The sequence below is a fragment of the Zophobas morio genome, unplaced genomic scaffold (assembly GCF_036711695.1).
Source record: "Zophobas morio isolate AGI-343-1 ecotype UQ-CSIRO unplaced genomic scaffold, CSIRO_AGI_Zmor_V1 ptg000693l, whole genome shotgun sequence".
Classification (NCBI taxonomy): Eukaryota; Metazoa; Arthropoda; class Insecta; order Coleoptera; family Tenebrionidae; genus Zophobas; species Zophobas morio.
In genome coordinates, this window is record NW_026972796.1 from 25,762 (window position 1) to 42,164 (window position 16,403).

General features: G+C 26.4%; 1 protein-coding gene across 1 annotated transcript; it reads left to right on the forward strand.

Annotated features, from left to right (window-relative positions):
- The first annotated feature begins 10,279 nt into the window (after positions 1-10,279).
- LOC135121755 (luc7-like protein 3) lies at positions 10,280-16,390 on the forward strand. Its single transcript, XM_064046031.1, has 10 exons — positions 10,280-10,304; positions 10,359-10,422; positions 10,476-10,567; positions 10,824-10,930; positions 11,796-11,931; positions 12,816-12,887; positions 14,169-14,264; positions 15,231-15,339; positions 15,983-16,035; positions 16,097-16,390. Exons 2-10 carry the CDS (start codon positions 10,416-10,418, stop codon positions 16,388-16,390), a joined length of 966 nt encoding a protein of 321 aa, XP_063902101.1. The 5' UTR covers positions 10,280-10,304; positions 10,359-10,415.
- Positions 16,391-16,403: the final 13 nt, after the last annotated feature.

The following is a 16,403-nucleotide window of genomic DNA, read 5'->3' on the forward strand; positions in this document are numbered from 1 at the left end:
ATTGCAACTACGAGCCAAGTGCTTGTGACTTTGCTTTAGCTAATAAAAGCTACATTTTTAGAAGGCACGGTTTAATAATAAATACCACATTTAAAGGTTTACAAAACATTAATTTTTACGTATTAAGCCATTACGCTATAGCAGCCCTACAAATAATTCAAAACGGCTATAAACAGTACAAGAGTAAGTTAATGGCTTTTCCAAGGAATGGAGACCAGCCTTTTAGAAAACAAAACCTAAATAGTAATCAAATTAAAAACCATATGAAATTTCCCAAAGTTACAGAGCAAGTAAAGCCATAAAGCTTGGTTAAGAAAGTTATCATATTACAACGGAGTTTAGTTCATTTCAGTAAAAACGCGATGATTTTGGCAAGGAAGAAAGGCGAGCACTTGCTCTTCTATGACCCATGGTTTCGATCAGCTTAACTGTCTAGTAGGGTCGCTAGAAAGGAGTTTTTTTATGTTATTTACTAGTAACGAAATACTAAAGAAGTTTTATAAAGTCCAAGAAAAGACAACGAATGACACCTAAGAATCGAAGAGGGTATCACGACCTGGGCTTAGAGAAGCCTATGTTCTTAGCAGCTATAAAAGTGCTTGCAGGATCCAGATAGCCTAATTACCTAATGGTGTTATTTTAATTGAAGCTAAGTTAAACCTGTTGTTGATTCGTGAGAGCTTACAAACAAACATGAAAAAATGGTTCATAAAGCACGTGCTAAAACTCGAGTCGGGCTTTTGTGCTCTCCTCTATAATGATTCGGCGAGCTTTTTTCACTAAAGAGACCCCTTTAACTTAAAACTAATTGACTAGTTCCTATTTAATTTTTTTTTAAAAAGAGTATATGGTAGGCGCGTCGAGTTGATCACCAAAATTTAAAGGGATAAAAGCCAATGTTTTCGAGAAAAACAAAATATGCTATTATAATAAACGGAAAGAAGTCTTTTTAATGTAATTTATATAAGGTAGGAGCTTTTCAAATCAAAACCTATATTTACAAAAAGAGTGGCAAATGCATTTGTTAATTGTGGTAATCGTTAGCTTCACTTCAACCTTATGGTTGAATAAATCCTTTTTTTTTTGCAGTTATTTTTACTAACTGACATACTATAGTTTCCACGCTTAACGCGTGTTTACGGCCTAATTAATTTTCCTCTAAACAGATCCGCAAACTAGCATGTAGGCGAAATTATTGGCTAAGAAAAGAACTAAACAAGATAGAAACGGATAAGTTTAAAACGATATATATGTGTAAGATAAAAAATTTCCTCGAAGCCCATATCTCTTATAGCACACTTCGCAATTCGGGCTGTGTGAACCGGGTTGCTTTGTGATAAAAGAATTTCTCTCAGTTTGCCCCCTGCATCTCTTTATGTTGGCTTGTCACAATTAAATGATTAAGCCAGCATATTATTGTCTCTTCATCGTTCCTCCTCTAAAGAGGCGATCCACCCAAAGTATTTTTTGCGCTAACCCAATAAGTTTTGTGGTCACCCTTCAAATATTGAACTTCCGGTTTAGCTTTTCTCCCTTTTTATTCAATGCGTGAACTCTTTTTTGGATTCTGGATCGTACTAATAAACCCATGTTTCATGACAGATACATATGACAAGTGGTATATAATGTATTTTCCTATAAACGAAGAAAAACGCGAACTTACCAATCTTTGTTCCCGTTCTAGCGGAATTAACATTTGGGTACCCAATGCGTGCTTACCTTACTGATGATTATAGAGAATTTGTCTAACATAATCCATGTTGATCTTTAGCCCCTCTACTATCTTAAAAACCCGAATTCGACGGTCTTCGAGGACTAACTATTCCACTTATTTAATACTTTCTTTCCTAACGGCCATGCAAGACGATCTTAGGTGCTCCTCATCTTTGATTAATGGTCGTCTTTTTATAAACGAGCGAGTCCACTTTTCGACCATTGCATATGATGAAGCAAATTGTGGATGAGGTCAATATTTTCCTTTAATTTCTTTGGAACAATTACCTTTTTCCAATAGTCAAATTCTTTAAAGTAACATGGTTTCACTACGACATTTTGTTTTTTGACGTCACTTAGTAATTGTTACATCAATTATAATTAAAATTCAACATATCGGCTATTAACGTTGTATGTGTACAACATAAAGTTCAAGGTTTTCTTTAAGCACCCCACTTCTAGACGAGGCTTACTTTGTCTCGATCAGCCTACGTATAAATATTTCACAGTGGTGAAAATTTGTGTACAGAATAAAAGCGAGCCAATGGGGATAGTCTACACACTCACGGGTTTAATTCTTTGTTATTTGCAAAATGATTGTAACCAAAGTTTTACTAAATAACCTCTACCATTTAGAAGAAGTTCACTTTCATCAAAAATGTCATTTTGATAGAAGGCAGCTCTAAACACTGAGCGATAATAAAATTTGGCATTAGTTTTAACCATGAGAACTCAACCTCTTCTTTGAAAAACATATTTTAGTCCCATTATACTACTACTCGTTCAAAAAAGAAAAATTTTAAAGTGGCCCTTAAGAGCTAAAGGAAAGAGAATTTTTGCTCTGACTATCAGGATAGGCCTTAGTATTTAGTTTAGGAAATGTAGTAATCTCATAACTTTATACGTAGTTGTAAACATAATTTCTTTTAATTGTTTATTTATTGCTTATTTATTCTAAAAGTGTGTTGGTTTAAAAACTATAACTTGCACTGTTTTAAAGTGTACATAGCATACTAGTCAGTTTTATACTAGTTAAACCATCACTTACTTTATAAAAAAAATTGCTATAAGTTATTTTCTATTTTCTGGTTGTCATTATATGCCAATTTTGTTAATAAATTCTTTTCTTTAAAAAATATTAGGATGTTTTCTTTCATCTATTAATGAGTTATATATATACATTCCTCTCATTTGGGAATGTTAAAATCCTATTAAAATAGATGTATATTTATAATTTAACGTTCATCAACATCAATAACTGCTTACAAATGTTTAGATAGTCGACTTTTCCATTGGCATGATTGCTGGTCTGTTAAAGATTTACTCTTATGATCGTTAGGCATCTCGACAGGTGTAAGGTGACAACCAACCTTTTTCCCATCCACATTGATTTTTATATATTTACAAAAAGATGATATCCTTAACAAGTGGGTATCACTATATTGCTGCGCAATTAGTAATATGACAACCAGGGGGTCTTGATTTATTAATCAAAAACTAGCATCGCTTAATGTTAATATAATTTTATTTTTTTATTATTAAATAACAAGGCTCGTAAGGATTATCTTGATGCAAAACTAAATCTGTTAGAGGTAGTTATCCATGTGTGTATAAAGATAAATAATTCTCAACCTCAATGAATTTTAATCAAGCTATAGATTATTGTGGGGCTATTATTAGTCAAGCTTTTAAAATTCTTTCTAATTTTTTTACCCAAAAAATGTTGCGTAAAAGTCTCTATTTGACTCTGTTTGTCATAAACGGATTTAAAAATAATAGCATTTTTATCAGGAAGTTTGATAGTCTCAGAACTATAGTGATTAACTGAGGAGCTTCTCATTAGTTTTTCTATAACAGCTTTATCTATGCTGTCATTAAAGATTTTTGATACTAGAATAACCTCTTTTTTAGAAAATAATCTGTCATAAAGCTTCTTTGTGAGAAACCAAAAACCCTCTTGATGGTTGCAAGGTTGCTTGTACCTAGGAGTTATATCGCAATAAGTCCTATTAGCGTACTAGGAGAATGAGCAGTGTTGCAGGATGTGTTAATATATAAAACTTAGTTTCTTTTCATGAACCTTGCAAATATTTTTTTTGCTTATTTTTTTAAAAAAGCCTAAAAAGGAAATAGAATGTCTTTTGTTTACATCCAAAGTCCTAGTTTAATTTAGTACAGCGCGTCATATGTTTACAACGTTCATTAATTGGTCATTGTGCTCTCCCCCCATGGACAGGGTATCGCTCAACTATCTTTCATAGAATTCGATATAGGGTGCAAACTTATGAAATTCACGAATTTCAAAATAAGCTAAATAAAGTGTGACTAGAACTGGGGCAGCGGGAATACCCGTAGACATTCCTTTTAAATGTTAATATATTATATCATTAAAGGCAAAGAATTTATTCCGTATCATTCCAAAAATAGGGGTATAGAATGGGAAAAGAAGAGGTAGATGTTCCATATGACTTTCAATAAGGTACTCCATCGTATACCATAAATCTTTTATTGGTATGCTAGTGTATAAAGCTTTAAAGTTTTGGGAACAAATAATATCGTTTTCAGCTAGAACAAGGCTATCTAGCATAAATTGCAGGCGTTCTAAATTTTTTTTACAAAGGAAGAAACCGACTTTTCTTTTTTAGACCATATTGTATAATTCTAAAAGATCGAAAAGGGGTTCAGCGTCATAACTTTATTTAGGAGGTATGTAATCCTTATTACGAACTTAATTTTTTAACTCCTTTACTAAGAAATTTTGTCTCCAAATTTAAAATTTAAACTGATTTGTCTAAAGAGGTATAGTTAAAATAAAGATTAAACTCCAATTTATATATCAAGCAAATTTCGAATTTAGACAAAAGTTGAGGCCAAGACCGATAACCTTCCTAGTATTGACGGGAGGCAGGCCCTTGTAGGTGTTAAGTTATATAAAATTAGATTTATTTCTTAATTAAAAATATAAAAATTCATAGGTAACGTTTTAATTTTTTCCACTTAACATCATCTTTAGTCTTTTTAAAGTTGTAGTTAGCTAACTAACAACTAGAGATATAAATTAAGAAGAGGATAGGAGTAAAAGTTTTAGTTTTAAAGGAAGAGCAGTAGTTAGGTATACTAACATCATTGCTCTCCATACCCACTCATTTTTGTTGCACATTGCCCTTGAAGTGGCTTCTAGACAGTCCTTCATGTACTTAGAAGTTTTCTGCTGTCATTTTTTAAGCTAAAAAAAGAATTTAGCTTGTCTTTTTTTTTTCTTTTCGTGTTTACATTTTTATTTAGTAATTATTAAAATTTATTTAAAACTACGCTAACAAGCTTTACCTATTCGGTTCGAAAAAACTGAGAAATATAATTCCTCATATTACACAGATTACAATCTTTATTAAATAATTGTTCTTGAATATACATCGCTGCGAAGGTGAATAAATAAATTTTTTTTAAAAAAATAGAAACTAACCTGTTATAACTGAGCTTTAACTATTCTTTTAATATTACTAAAAGCTAAAACAAACAACCAAGAGGGTTCTAGCACAAAATTTACATCATTTAAATTTACCAATAACTATTATAATAATTTTAACAGTTGTAAACGTAATTAACACATACCAAACCACTGTAATAGTAAAGGATTTAGTCGCCACCTAAAAACAAAGAGTAAAACATAACTTTTGCCAAAAAATAGTCCTTTGAGTATACATTGTAATAAATAACAAATTACTGAACATAGGATACAAATGAGTCCTGAATTCTTTTTAAGGACAACCTAATAGTGAATATTAAATAAAAAGAAGATAAACTACTTAACCTATTTAATATATTACTCACACTAAGGTCAATACTAAATATACTATGCAATCAACGTACGCTACAAGATATAATAAATAAATGTTTAAAGTTATAGGCAGCAGTACAGTAAAAGTGTATCTAAAAAGGATTTTATAAGTTATTATACGGATTATCACCAGTACCAACACTTCAATATTATTTACAAAGGCTTAAAGTTTTTCTAAAACATAAATATATAACTTATTTTTTACTTGTTTTACAATAAACATTTCAGAAAAATTCTTTTCTAAGAACTGTTTATACAAATTTATAAGTAGTTCACTAGGACCGAAATTAAAACACTGATAAGATAATGATTTTGTACTGGACAAATAGCTGTCCTTTAAAGTAATCCCGTCCAATACAATGCAAACTAAGAAACCAGGTTAAAGTGTAAAAAAAAAAATCTAAATTAATCGAAGTTATAAGACCTTTTAGTAATAATTTAATAATTAAAAAAAATTATTTTTATAAGTAAACAAAGAAAAATTATTAGTAGTAGTTTATAGAAATAAGTTTAGTATGAGGTTTCTGTTAATTCTTTAATATCTAAAGTCTATGATATTCTCTGATTGACCTACAAAATTATTAATCCTCTTACACCTCAAGCAAACTACATAAAAAGTTAACCTAATAAATTTCGTTCTCATCTCTCTTCTCTAGTAGAAAAATTACTAATTATCAAGGGCTATAAAAAACATTCGAAATAAAACTCTTTTAAACAAAAAAACAATAACTTAAATATTAATAAGGATTAACTAAAAAAAATAACTTACATATATTGTAAAAAGTAAAACTTTTAATTTTTTTTAACCACAAAGAATCTAAAAACTGACAAATTTATAGTGAAAACACATGTGCCATAAAACACAAGACCTCATGGAGTTAGTGTGATCCGAAAATAGACCAATCACAACTTGTAATTACACCAATCAGAGACGCTATTAGGGCCCCCGACCTTTAAAATGTAGCGGACCACCGAGGCAAAGGTATATGTGGTGAAACCCCCTTATGAAAAATACATCTACTTTTCTTCGATTCTCAAGAATTATGGCGACACTTGCTGGGTACTTAAATGTACCTTAGCTATTGTATTTAGTGCTAGTCCTTTAATACATAGTTGATATACTTGAGTTAAAGTAGGTAGCTTACTACACTCCAATTGTAATATCCCTAGGATGGACATGCACGAATACATGTTATAATAATGCAATATTTTATAAAAAAAATGGTGATCTTAGCTCTTGAATTATTTACTAGTTGCGAAATTCTGGGAGTGATACTGCTGCTAAAGCTAAATTTATGTTGTCGGAGCGGGTAATCGATTCCTCTGCTGATTTTTGACCAGAGGCGGATTGGGAAAACCCTCTTTGCACAAAAAAGTTGTCGAAACATGACAAGATGTCGAAACTTACTACATGAGATTGCTTTTTTGTATCAGAACTTTTTGAGGTTAATACCTGATTCGAAAGTATCCTTGCAGTTGCTATCATTTTCGTAATGGGGATGACCTTGGATTTCGTTAGGAAGCTTTTCTACGTTGAAACTGCAAGGGGCAAGGGTTTCAGATTAATTTTCGAGCAGCTTCCGTCTCGTCGACATTGCATCCCGAGAACCTTGTAAACTCCTTTTTAATTTTGCGGGGGTGATGTTTAACATTTTGTTGAACTACGACTGTGATATGCGAGTAATTGTTGTCGTCAATGGAAGTTTTAAGCATCGGAAAAGCAGAATAAGTTGTTGCTTCAAATTCTTCCTATCCACAGCTCCAGTTTGCAAATAAACACGCAAAGTTTGCCTGCGTAAACCTCTTATTTCATTCTAGTTGAATATAAAGTTTGTTAAAGTGTCCAAAAATGTTCACAAGATAGGTTAGCCCTCTCTCGAATTTAGATTTGTTTAGAGTATGAGAAATCGACATCATATACAGACTGCAGTAAGAGAGCAACATTTTATATCCACAATTCAATACCTAAATTATAAATATGTTAAACGAGTGATGCTAGAAGTCGAAAACGGCTTAAACAGAAACAGAAACCCTCAAGACAGCAAAGAAAACAAACTAACAATATACATTGGAAAAAAAATTGGGATGGATGCCTTTGTAGCCGTTTGATTTCGTTTTTTATTTTGTGTACATATAGGAGGCGGGGGTGCTAGATCACGTCACCGTTGTCTCGACTAATTTTTGCTAAGCCCAGCGAAGGAATTGGGTCATATAATAAAAGTGAGATCGAAGTGATCTTGGCTGGGGTTTGTCATTAGTAAACGACAGCTGTTCTAGCAGTTACCAAGCGCAGTTCTTCAACTTTTTAGTACGGTAGTGATTATTTTATGTCGCAATGTATACTATTGTAGGGGTTGCCTTTAGAAACTATCGTTAGACTCTGAAAAGCGGTGTAGAGATTTAGCGAGCTTATTGAACTGTGATCTATGAAGTAATATTTAATTAAAAGTAAGTGCTAGCACGCTAGGGAGTTGCTGGAGACTACAGTGCAGTTCACAGGAAGTAATTAATTAACTGTGCAAAAAATGGGAAAGAGAGTTGCGTAACTAAAGAATCAAACCCGCAATGTTTTGGGTGTCAGTACATTTAATCTCTGAGCGACACTTCTCAATCCAGTATTTTGGATTTACATTAGACTTTAACAATATCCGATGATGGTCCCCCTCAATAATAATCTAAAAACTAACGTTAAACGCTTTGGTACCGACAGAAATTTACAAGTTGCTTCACCCACAGTTCGGTGAGGCTGCTTCAAATTTAAGGGCCATTTATGCTTAAGCGACTTTTGTTTAAGAGTTGCATAAACTTATTTGCGAAGTAAGACCAGCTTAAAATCGTGTATTATTAATAGGAATTGAACTTAATTTATATTATATCTTTTAGAAAGTCCCTGTAAGTACTATTTAAACAATATACACATGTAAAATAAACACAGTGTCCGACAAAAATTATTATTATCCATAGTCTCCTAGCTTGCACAAGAAACTCCACTCAGGATCAACTAAAAAACAAAGTTTTTTATTTATTTAGCATTCAAACAAAATAAAATATAACTATTTATAAATCTAACAAAATAATAAAAATTAAAAAATATAAGCGAAATAACATATAGAAAAATAATTAAAAGAAAGACAAGCTCTCAAACTACAGTTTGGTTATACATTACAACAGTAAATAAGTAAGCAATGCTAATTTCATCTTTGCCTTTTTAAGATTTCTCGTTACTTATTTTCATAAAATTAGATTTTTATTTTAAGAAAACGATTTCGAGCTCCAAAGTAACCATTATTACTATCTAAAAAATTACTGTACTTAGTAACTACTATTTAGGAGTGTTACTTTCCACGCTCTTGTGAGTTTCTATTTTGTTACTCCATTAATTTTTTGCTTAAACCCGCTCTTGCGTTAAGTATTTTATTAAGCTTGACACTTTACTGCTATAGATTACGGTGGGTTAGAGGGTCGGTGTTTTAATTTAAGTATTTAATGTAGCTTTAGTTTAGAAAACTATTATGTATATATTATATCTTTAAGTTATAAAAGAAGTAGTACCCTTACAAAACTAATAATATATATTTTAAATAGTCTTCTGCAAAGAAAATTATATATTATGTTACTGATGAAAGTATAGTTTTAGAACTTTACACAACCCCAAAGTGGCTCCCCCCGCTACACGCCCTCCATGGCTTATAATTTTTAAATGTTTACACATATTATTGAAAGAGCTTACAAGCTCATACTTGATTAACTATAGTTTTAAAACTATAAAGTCACGTTTTCTACCTCCAAACGCTAAGGATGTGACTTTTTTCTAACTAAATGTTTATATGTAAATAACTTGAGTTGTGTTTTTATATCTTTGATTCCTCTAAAAAAAAAATTTATTTACAACTTTCTCTACTTTTTTTACATAGTCCACAGATAAATTGTTTTTTTTTTATCTAATACTAACCTGCTTTCTCTGGCAAGCAAGTTAGTTTAAAACTTTTAAGATGTTATTTTAATCTAACTTTATTATAAACTAAAAGAATATCGTAACTATTATAAGAACTTTGTACAAGGCTTTATAATCAAAAGAAAAACTAATTTAGTTAATACAGCTTAAAGTCTCCTTTAATAAATATATGAATACTGTTTTTGCAAAACTATACAAACTGTAATTAGATAATTAAAGTAGGTAAATTGCATTTTTAAAAAATAGTTAGAACATTAGTTATTAATATACATAAGCCCTGTTGCCCTGATAACTTTTAGTTTACGTGGGAAGAGCAAACTTAATACTTTCTTCTGTTGTAATTAAAAACTGTTAAATGCTTAATAAAGAATAATGCATAGTTTTTTAAACAGAATTATTTATTGGCTATGGGCTTCACAGAATTTAAGAGGTAGCTTTATTCATAACTTTAGTGAATCTTTCAATCAATGTTTTTCAATAATATAAGGTGAAAACATTAAAAAAAATAAGCATATTAGAAGCACATAAACATAAAAGAAATTATTTGTAACCTATTCAATATTTTATCTGATTAACAAAACATCTTTTATACAATTTAAAATATTAAGTTCAAGTCAAAGAGATGGTAGATTTGAATAATTGTTTACTATTAAAATTTTGAGGACGCTTATACTTAAACTGGACCGTTTTAGTTCAAACACGTGCGTATACATTGTTATTTCCATCTGAATTTTTTTCCACAGGAGAGCGTTGTTTTTAAGCGGCTTACCTCTGTTGAGCCTGTTTTTTTTTCTTCAGGTAACGAATTTTGTCTGTGATCGTAGTATTTGTTTAATAATTTATTTAAAAAAGAAATTTAATAAAAGAAGATAGTTAAGCCTATCACACTTTTTTTTACACTAAGTCAAGATGGATGGTACTTTTTCTTTAAATTTTTATTATTAAACGTTAATAAGCTATTATATGTAGCAAATAGAGCACTAGTCGCTGAACTCTTAGGAAAAAACAGAAACGTTGCTCCTAATAGTAAAGATAAGCTTGCTCACTGGTCGGATCGCAAAGTAAATTTTCTCCATCTTCAAAATAGTGTGTAGCTGTACAACTTTAGACTTAGTAACTCTTAACAAATAGATGATGTTTTTCGGTAAGAAAATATTGCGTCCTTTTTAAAATTTCTGAGATCTTCCAAACAAGTAGTTTTAAGGTTTTCTTGTTCACCTTATCTTTTGTTTATTCTAGTACGCGGTAATTTTTATTCGATGCATTTATATAAATTTCGCGCTGGGATTATAAAATTTATCTGAAATTGTGTTAAAGGTTTGCAAACCTTTTCTATGTGGCTTATGTCCGCACACACTATTCACCAACACGAAGCAAGATTTAGGCCCTTGCCGTTTCGAACACGATCAAGGCTTAAAGACAGAGTAACAATTCGAATTTTAAATTTAAATTTAATTTTCCCATATTTTATATATTTTAATTTTTCAAACTTAACTTTAGATTTTACATTTAGTATTATTTTTTATTTTTATTTTAGTTTAAATTATAGTCATATATATATTAATTTTTTAACTTATTTAATTTTACTTAAAGATTTTTAATTATAATTTTTTTCTTATTTTTTACTTCTTTTTTATTTCAAAATATATTTTTTATTATTTAAAAAATGTCATTAAGTATATATTTTAGTTAATTTTACTTATTTTTATGTATTTTTAAAGTTGTTAAGTGTATAATATAATTTCATTTTTTTTCATCCCTTTTTTCATTGTTATTTAACATTCTCTAAATTTTTTTAATTAAATTTATTATTATATTATTATAAGGATATTTTTTTGTATATTTATTTTTTGGGTATGATCTTTTTTTATTTTTTTAAAGAAAGGTATAAATTATAATTTTAATTTTTTTAAATCTTTGAAATTTACTGAGTACGCTTTTATTTTTTTTAAACATCGATTATATTAATTAACAAAAGTTGTAAAATTTACGTTTCCAATATTTCATTTCTTTTAATTTTTTTAAAATTATTAAGTACCCATTTTATTTTTTGAAAAAAATTATTACCGTATACATACAAATTTTTTAATTTATTAGAATAAGTTTCTTATAAATTGCTTAACTTATTATAATTTTTATATTATATTTTTTTAAAAAGTTAATTTTTTTGGAGTATTTGCTTTTTTAACGTGTTTTATATTTTAATTTTTTCCGTTTTTTCTATATTATACTTTCAATCCCTAATTTTGTAAATATTAAATTTTTTATAAATTTTTAATTAAACTTTAGTTATGAAAAAAGTAGCAAGTATAAGAAAATGGGTTACGAGGAAGATTGGATCGCTGGACTTGAAAGGCTTGTTAAAGAAATTGATTGGCAGATTCAAAAAGCGAAACAAAGAATTAAAGAACAGGAGACTTTGCAGGTTCCACAAATTAACAATTCGATTATATTTTATTTTTTTTATTTTTCTCATTTTATTTTTATTTTTTAAAAGTTAGTGTTGATTCTATTGAAATAAAAAATTTGCATACTTTTTTATAAAACTGTTTACGACTTACATAAAGAAGTATTTTATATTTTTGAACTCTAGTTCATATAAATTAAAATACTTAAAATTTTTATTTGTTTTAAATTTTTAGTTAATTTAATTTAATTTAATTTATTATTATTTTTTTATGAAAATTTTTAATTTTTCTCCAATTTTTTTTATCGGTAATTTTTATATTTTTTTGCTTCATGTTTAAAGTTCTATAAAATAGTTTCTATATTAAATTTTTATAGATTTATAATAAATTTGAATGTATTTTATAATAATTTAATAAAAATTGTATTATTTTTATTAAATTTTTTTTTACGATTTTATGTTTTCTTTATCTTTCATTATTATTATATAAAATTTAGTTTATAATTTTTATTATTTTTATCTTTTAAATAATTTTTATTGATATCTAATAAAGAATTTATACATTTATTGATCTTTTTCTTTGTGTATATTTTTTAATGTTTCTAATTTTAAGTAATTTTTAATTATTGATTGTTTGCATTTTTTTTAAATTTATAAAAAACTAAATTTTTTTTTAGATTTTTTCAAAGGAGACTAAATTATTTTAGAGTTTTGGTTAAAAATTATATTTCTTAATTTTACATTTTATTTTTTACTATATTTTATATATTTATATTTATAAATTTAATGTAAAAATTTAATTTTTAATTTTTAATAAAAAGAATATATTATTCAAATTTTTATTTTATTTTTTTTGTATTTTCTTAATTATATAATTTAAAATATAATCTAAAATTTTTTAGTTATCTGAAACTGGAGTTGATCAGGAAAAAGTGCGAGACGTTACCAATCAGATTGATGAACTTTTAGAAAAAGTTTTTATTTTTTTTACGTTTTAATTTATTTTATATTATATTTATGTAATAATCTTATGAAAGAATTATTAAGTTATTTTATAATAGTTATATTAGAAAATATTACAGAAGTTTTATTATTCTTTAAAATTATGGTAGTTTATTTTATAGAAAAATTCTCTAAAAATTATTTTATTGTATAATTTTAATAATTTAATCCTGAATTTTTTTATAATTTTATATTTTTTTTAATTTTCGTTATTTTCATTTTTTTAGATAAGTATTTTATTTAGATTTTATTTTATAAGGAAAAATTCTTTCAATAATTTATATTTAAGCCATTACATTGAAATTTTCATTATATTTGCTAAATAATTTTTAAAATATACTTAATGGAAGTCTTGAGTTTATATTAATTTTTTTTAATTTTATTTAATATTTTTAATTTTTATAGTTAATTTATATAGAAAATTTAGTTTTAAGTTTGATAATATATATGATACTTTATTTTAGTACATATATTTTGTATAATTTAAAAATTATATATATATATAATTTTTTAAATTATTTTTTTTGTATTTATAATAATTTTTAGCAAACTGCTAATTTTTATTATTTATTTTTTATTTAATAATATTTTTTGGTAAATATTAAGAATTAATTATTATTAATTATATAGATTTTTTGTATATTAATTATTTTTTATTTTCTTAATATTATTTTTATAAAAGTTTATTTTATGATTTTTATATTTATAAATAGCCCAAATCGTTAAATTTTTTTTTTAAATTTTTTAAAGTTTTTATCACTTTTATTTCCACTTAACAATCATAAATTTTTAAAGAAGGAAATCTATATTAGGATATTTTTTTACTTTTATATGTTAAAAAAGCTATAAGACAATTTATTAATTAATAAAAAAAATTTTATATAAATTTTACTTTAATCGATTTTTTGGATTTTATAAAATTATAAATGTTTTTTATCAAAATTATAAATATTTTATCTGTTATTTTGATTACTTTTATGAGTTTTTTAATTTTATATATAATTTTATTATTTATAAAAATAATATTTTTTATTTCTGTACATTCAAGTTTGTTAAACTTTTTTTATAAAATATATATTAACATAGTTACTATTATTAATAAATTGTTATTTTTTTTTAAATTTTAAATAAAATTTTTTTTTATATTTAATTTAAATTTATTTAATAATTTAATAATTTGAAATATTTTTGTTTATTAAAAGAGATATTTTATAATAAACGAAATAAAATAGATATAATAATAAATATTAAAGGTCGAAAGACTTGGAAATGAAGGCAAGATTGATGAAGTGGAGTCGCTTATGAGAAGCGTTGATTTATTAAAGAAGCAAAAGGAAGCCATTTTAAATGTTGGTTTAATTCAAAAATAAATCATTATATTTTTTGATGCGATATACATTTCTTATTGGTAAAGTTTTTTTTAAAAAAAAATTAATTACTATTTTTCTATCCAATGTACAATTTACTTTATTTTCTCCTACTTTTATTGGTTTAATTTTTATTAAAAGATTGCATGAAATTTTAATCGAAGGAATTTTTTTACAGCTGTTAATTTTTCTTTTAAATCGCATTATAATAGACTTCTTTTATTTTAATAAAAGTATTTATTTATTCGATTAATTATTTTATTTTTTATCTAAATTTATTTTCGTTTTTATTATGTATTAATTTTTTGACTTTATTATATTTAGTTTTTTATTAATTGATATCTTAAAAAAAAACTTCTTTAAAATATAGTTTACATGAAATTTCATTTGTATTTTTTTATTTGGTATTTGATAATTTAATTATTTCTTTTACAGCTGTAAATTTCATTGCATTTTTGTTTATACTTTAAAACTTTAATTTATGAATTTACTAAAATAAATTTTAAATTATTTTTTAATTTTTATACGTTTTTTTATGTATTTTTTTTTGTTTTATAGCTTCGCTATATTTAATATTTTATCGGTTAATTTTTACTAGAATTTTTTGTCATGAGCATATTTTTTTAATATTAATTAATAATTTAATATTCAGCTATTATTTTTTTGATCTTTCTTTATTCTTGTTTTAATATTTTTATTATTTTCCATTGGCACTTGCCAATATTATTAATTTCATGTTTACAATTTGAAAAATATGAAAATTTAATTTTTTTTTTGGATTTTTTGTATTTTCGGTTTTGTAAATGACTCATATTTTCTTTTATATTGGTAATTTTCTTTATAACTTATAATTTTTTAAAAAAATTCTTTATATTATTAACGGTTTTTTTTTATATGCACCAGTAAATTTATATTTCTCATTAATAATAATAAACACTGAACTGTTAGGCTAGTGGAGCAACTGCCGTTGTGGGGAAGCAGATGGAAGTTTGCGATATATGCTCTGCTACTTTAGTAGTGGGAGATATCCAAGCTCGCGTCGATGCTCATTTGCAAGGTTCATATCATTGGCGTAGACATGATTATAATTTTTTTATTGGTTAATTGTTTTTTACGGGCTCTCTTTATTTTTCCGCTAATTTGTTGATTGCTTTTCATGGAAACTAAATCAAATTTTTTTCAATATTTTTTAGAAATATTTATTGTTTTATTGGCTTTATATATATGTTCATTGGTTTTTTGTTAAATATTTTTTAAATTTTTTGGCTTATTATTAATATTGTCTTTTTATTAACAATTTGTTGTTTTTCTTTTACAAACCTTATTTTTTTCATAATTTACTTTTTAGCATATATTTGTTTTGTCTTTTTTACATTTATTGGTGAATATATTTTATGCATTATCTTTATTGACGTATAATTAAAATTTTTCGTTTGCATATATTAACTAAATGCTAGCCGAGCTTGTATATGTTTAATATTACAATAAATGCATTACCGAAAGTCGCTTGTCTTTTTGTTGTGTTGATTTGATTTGAGGTTTAATTATTTTTTCTACAATCTAATTGGCAGACGAGTTTTTTATATTGTCTGATTGTTTTTTATTTTTTATTCTCTTTGATTGGTAAATTATTATTAGTTCATCAATTTTTTTATAAAGAGTTGTAATGTTTTTTATTAAATACTTTTTACTTTTCGCAGGAAAGCAACACGTTGGATTTTTATTAATTCGTAAAACTATTAAAGATCTTAAAGTACTTGAAATTTATTTTTAATAATATATTAAAACTTTTTATAATTTTTATAATTTTTAAGGAGAAAATTATAGAGGAAGCCAATAGTAAAAAAGACGAGAGAGATCTTAAAACTGAAAGTAAGCGGGAGCCTCGAAGGAGTCCTGAAAATCATTCAAGAAGTCATAAAGATGTGAGTAAAAATAAAGAACGAGAAAAAGAAAAGGAAAAAGAAAGAAGCCATCGTGATCGGGATCGGGATCGGGATCGGGATCGAAATCGGAATCAAACTCGCCATCGAGACCGCGAAAGGGATCGTGGTGCTGATCGTGCTCGCTACAAACATTCCTCTTCTCATAGGAGTTCCAGACATTAATAATTTTAAAATT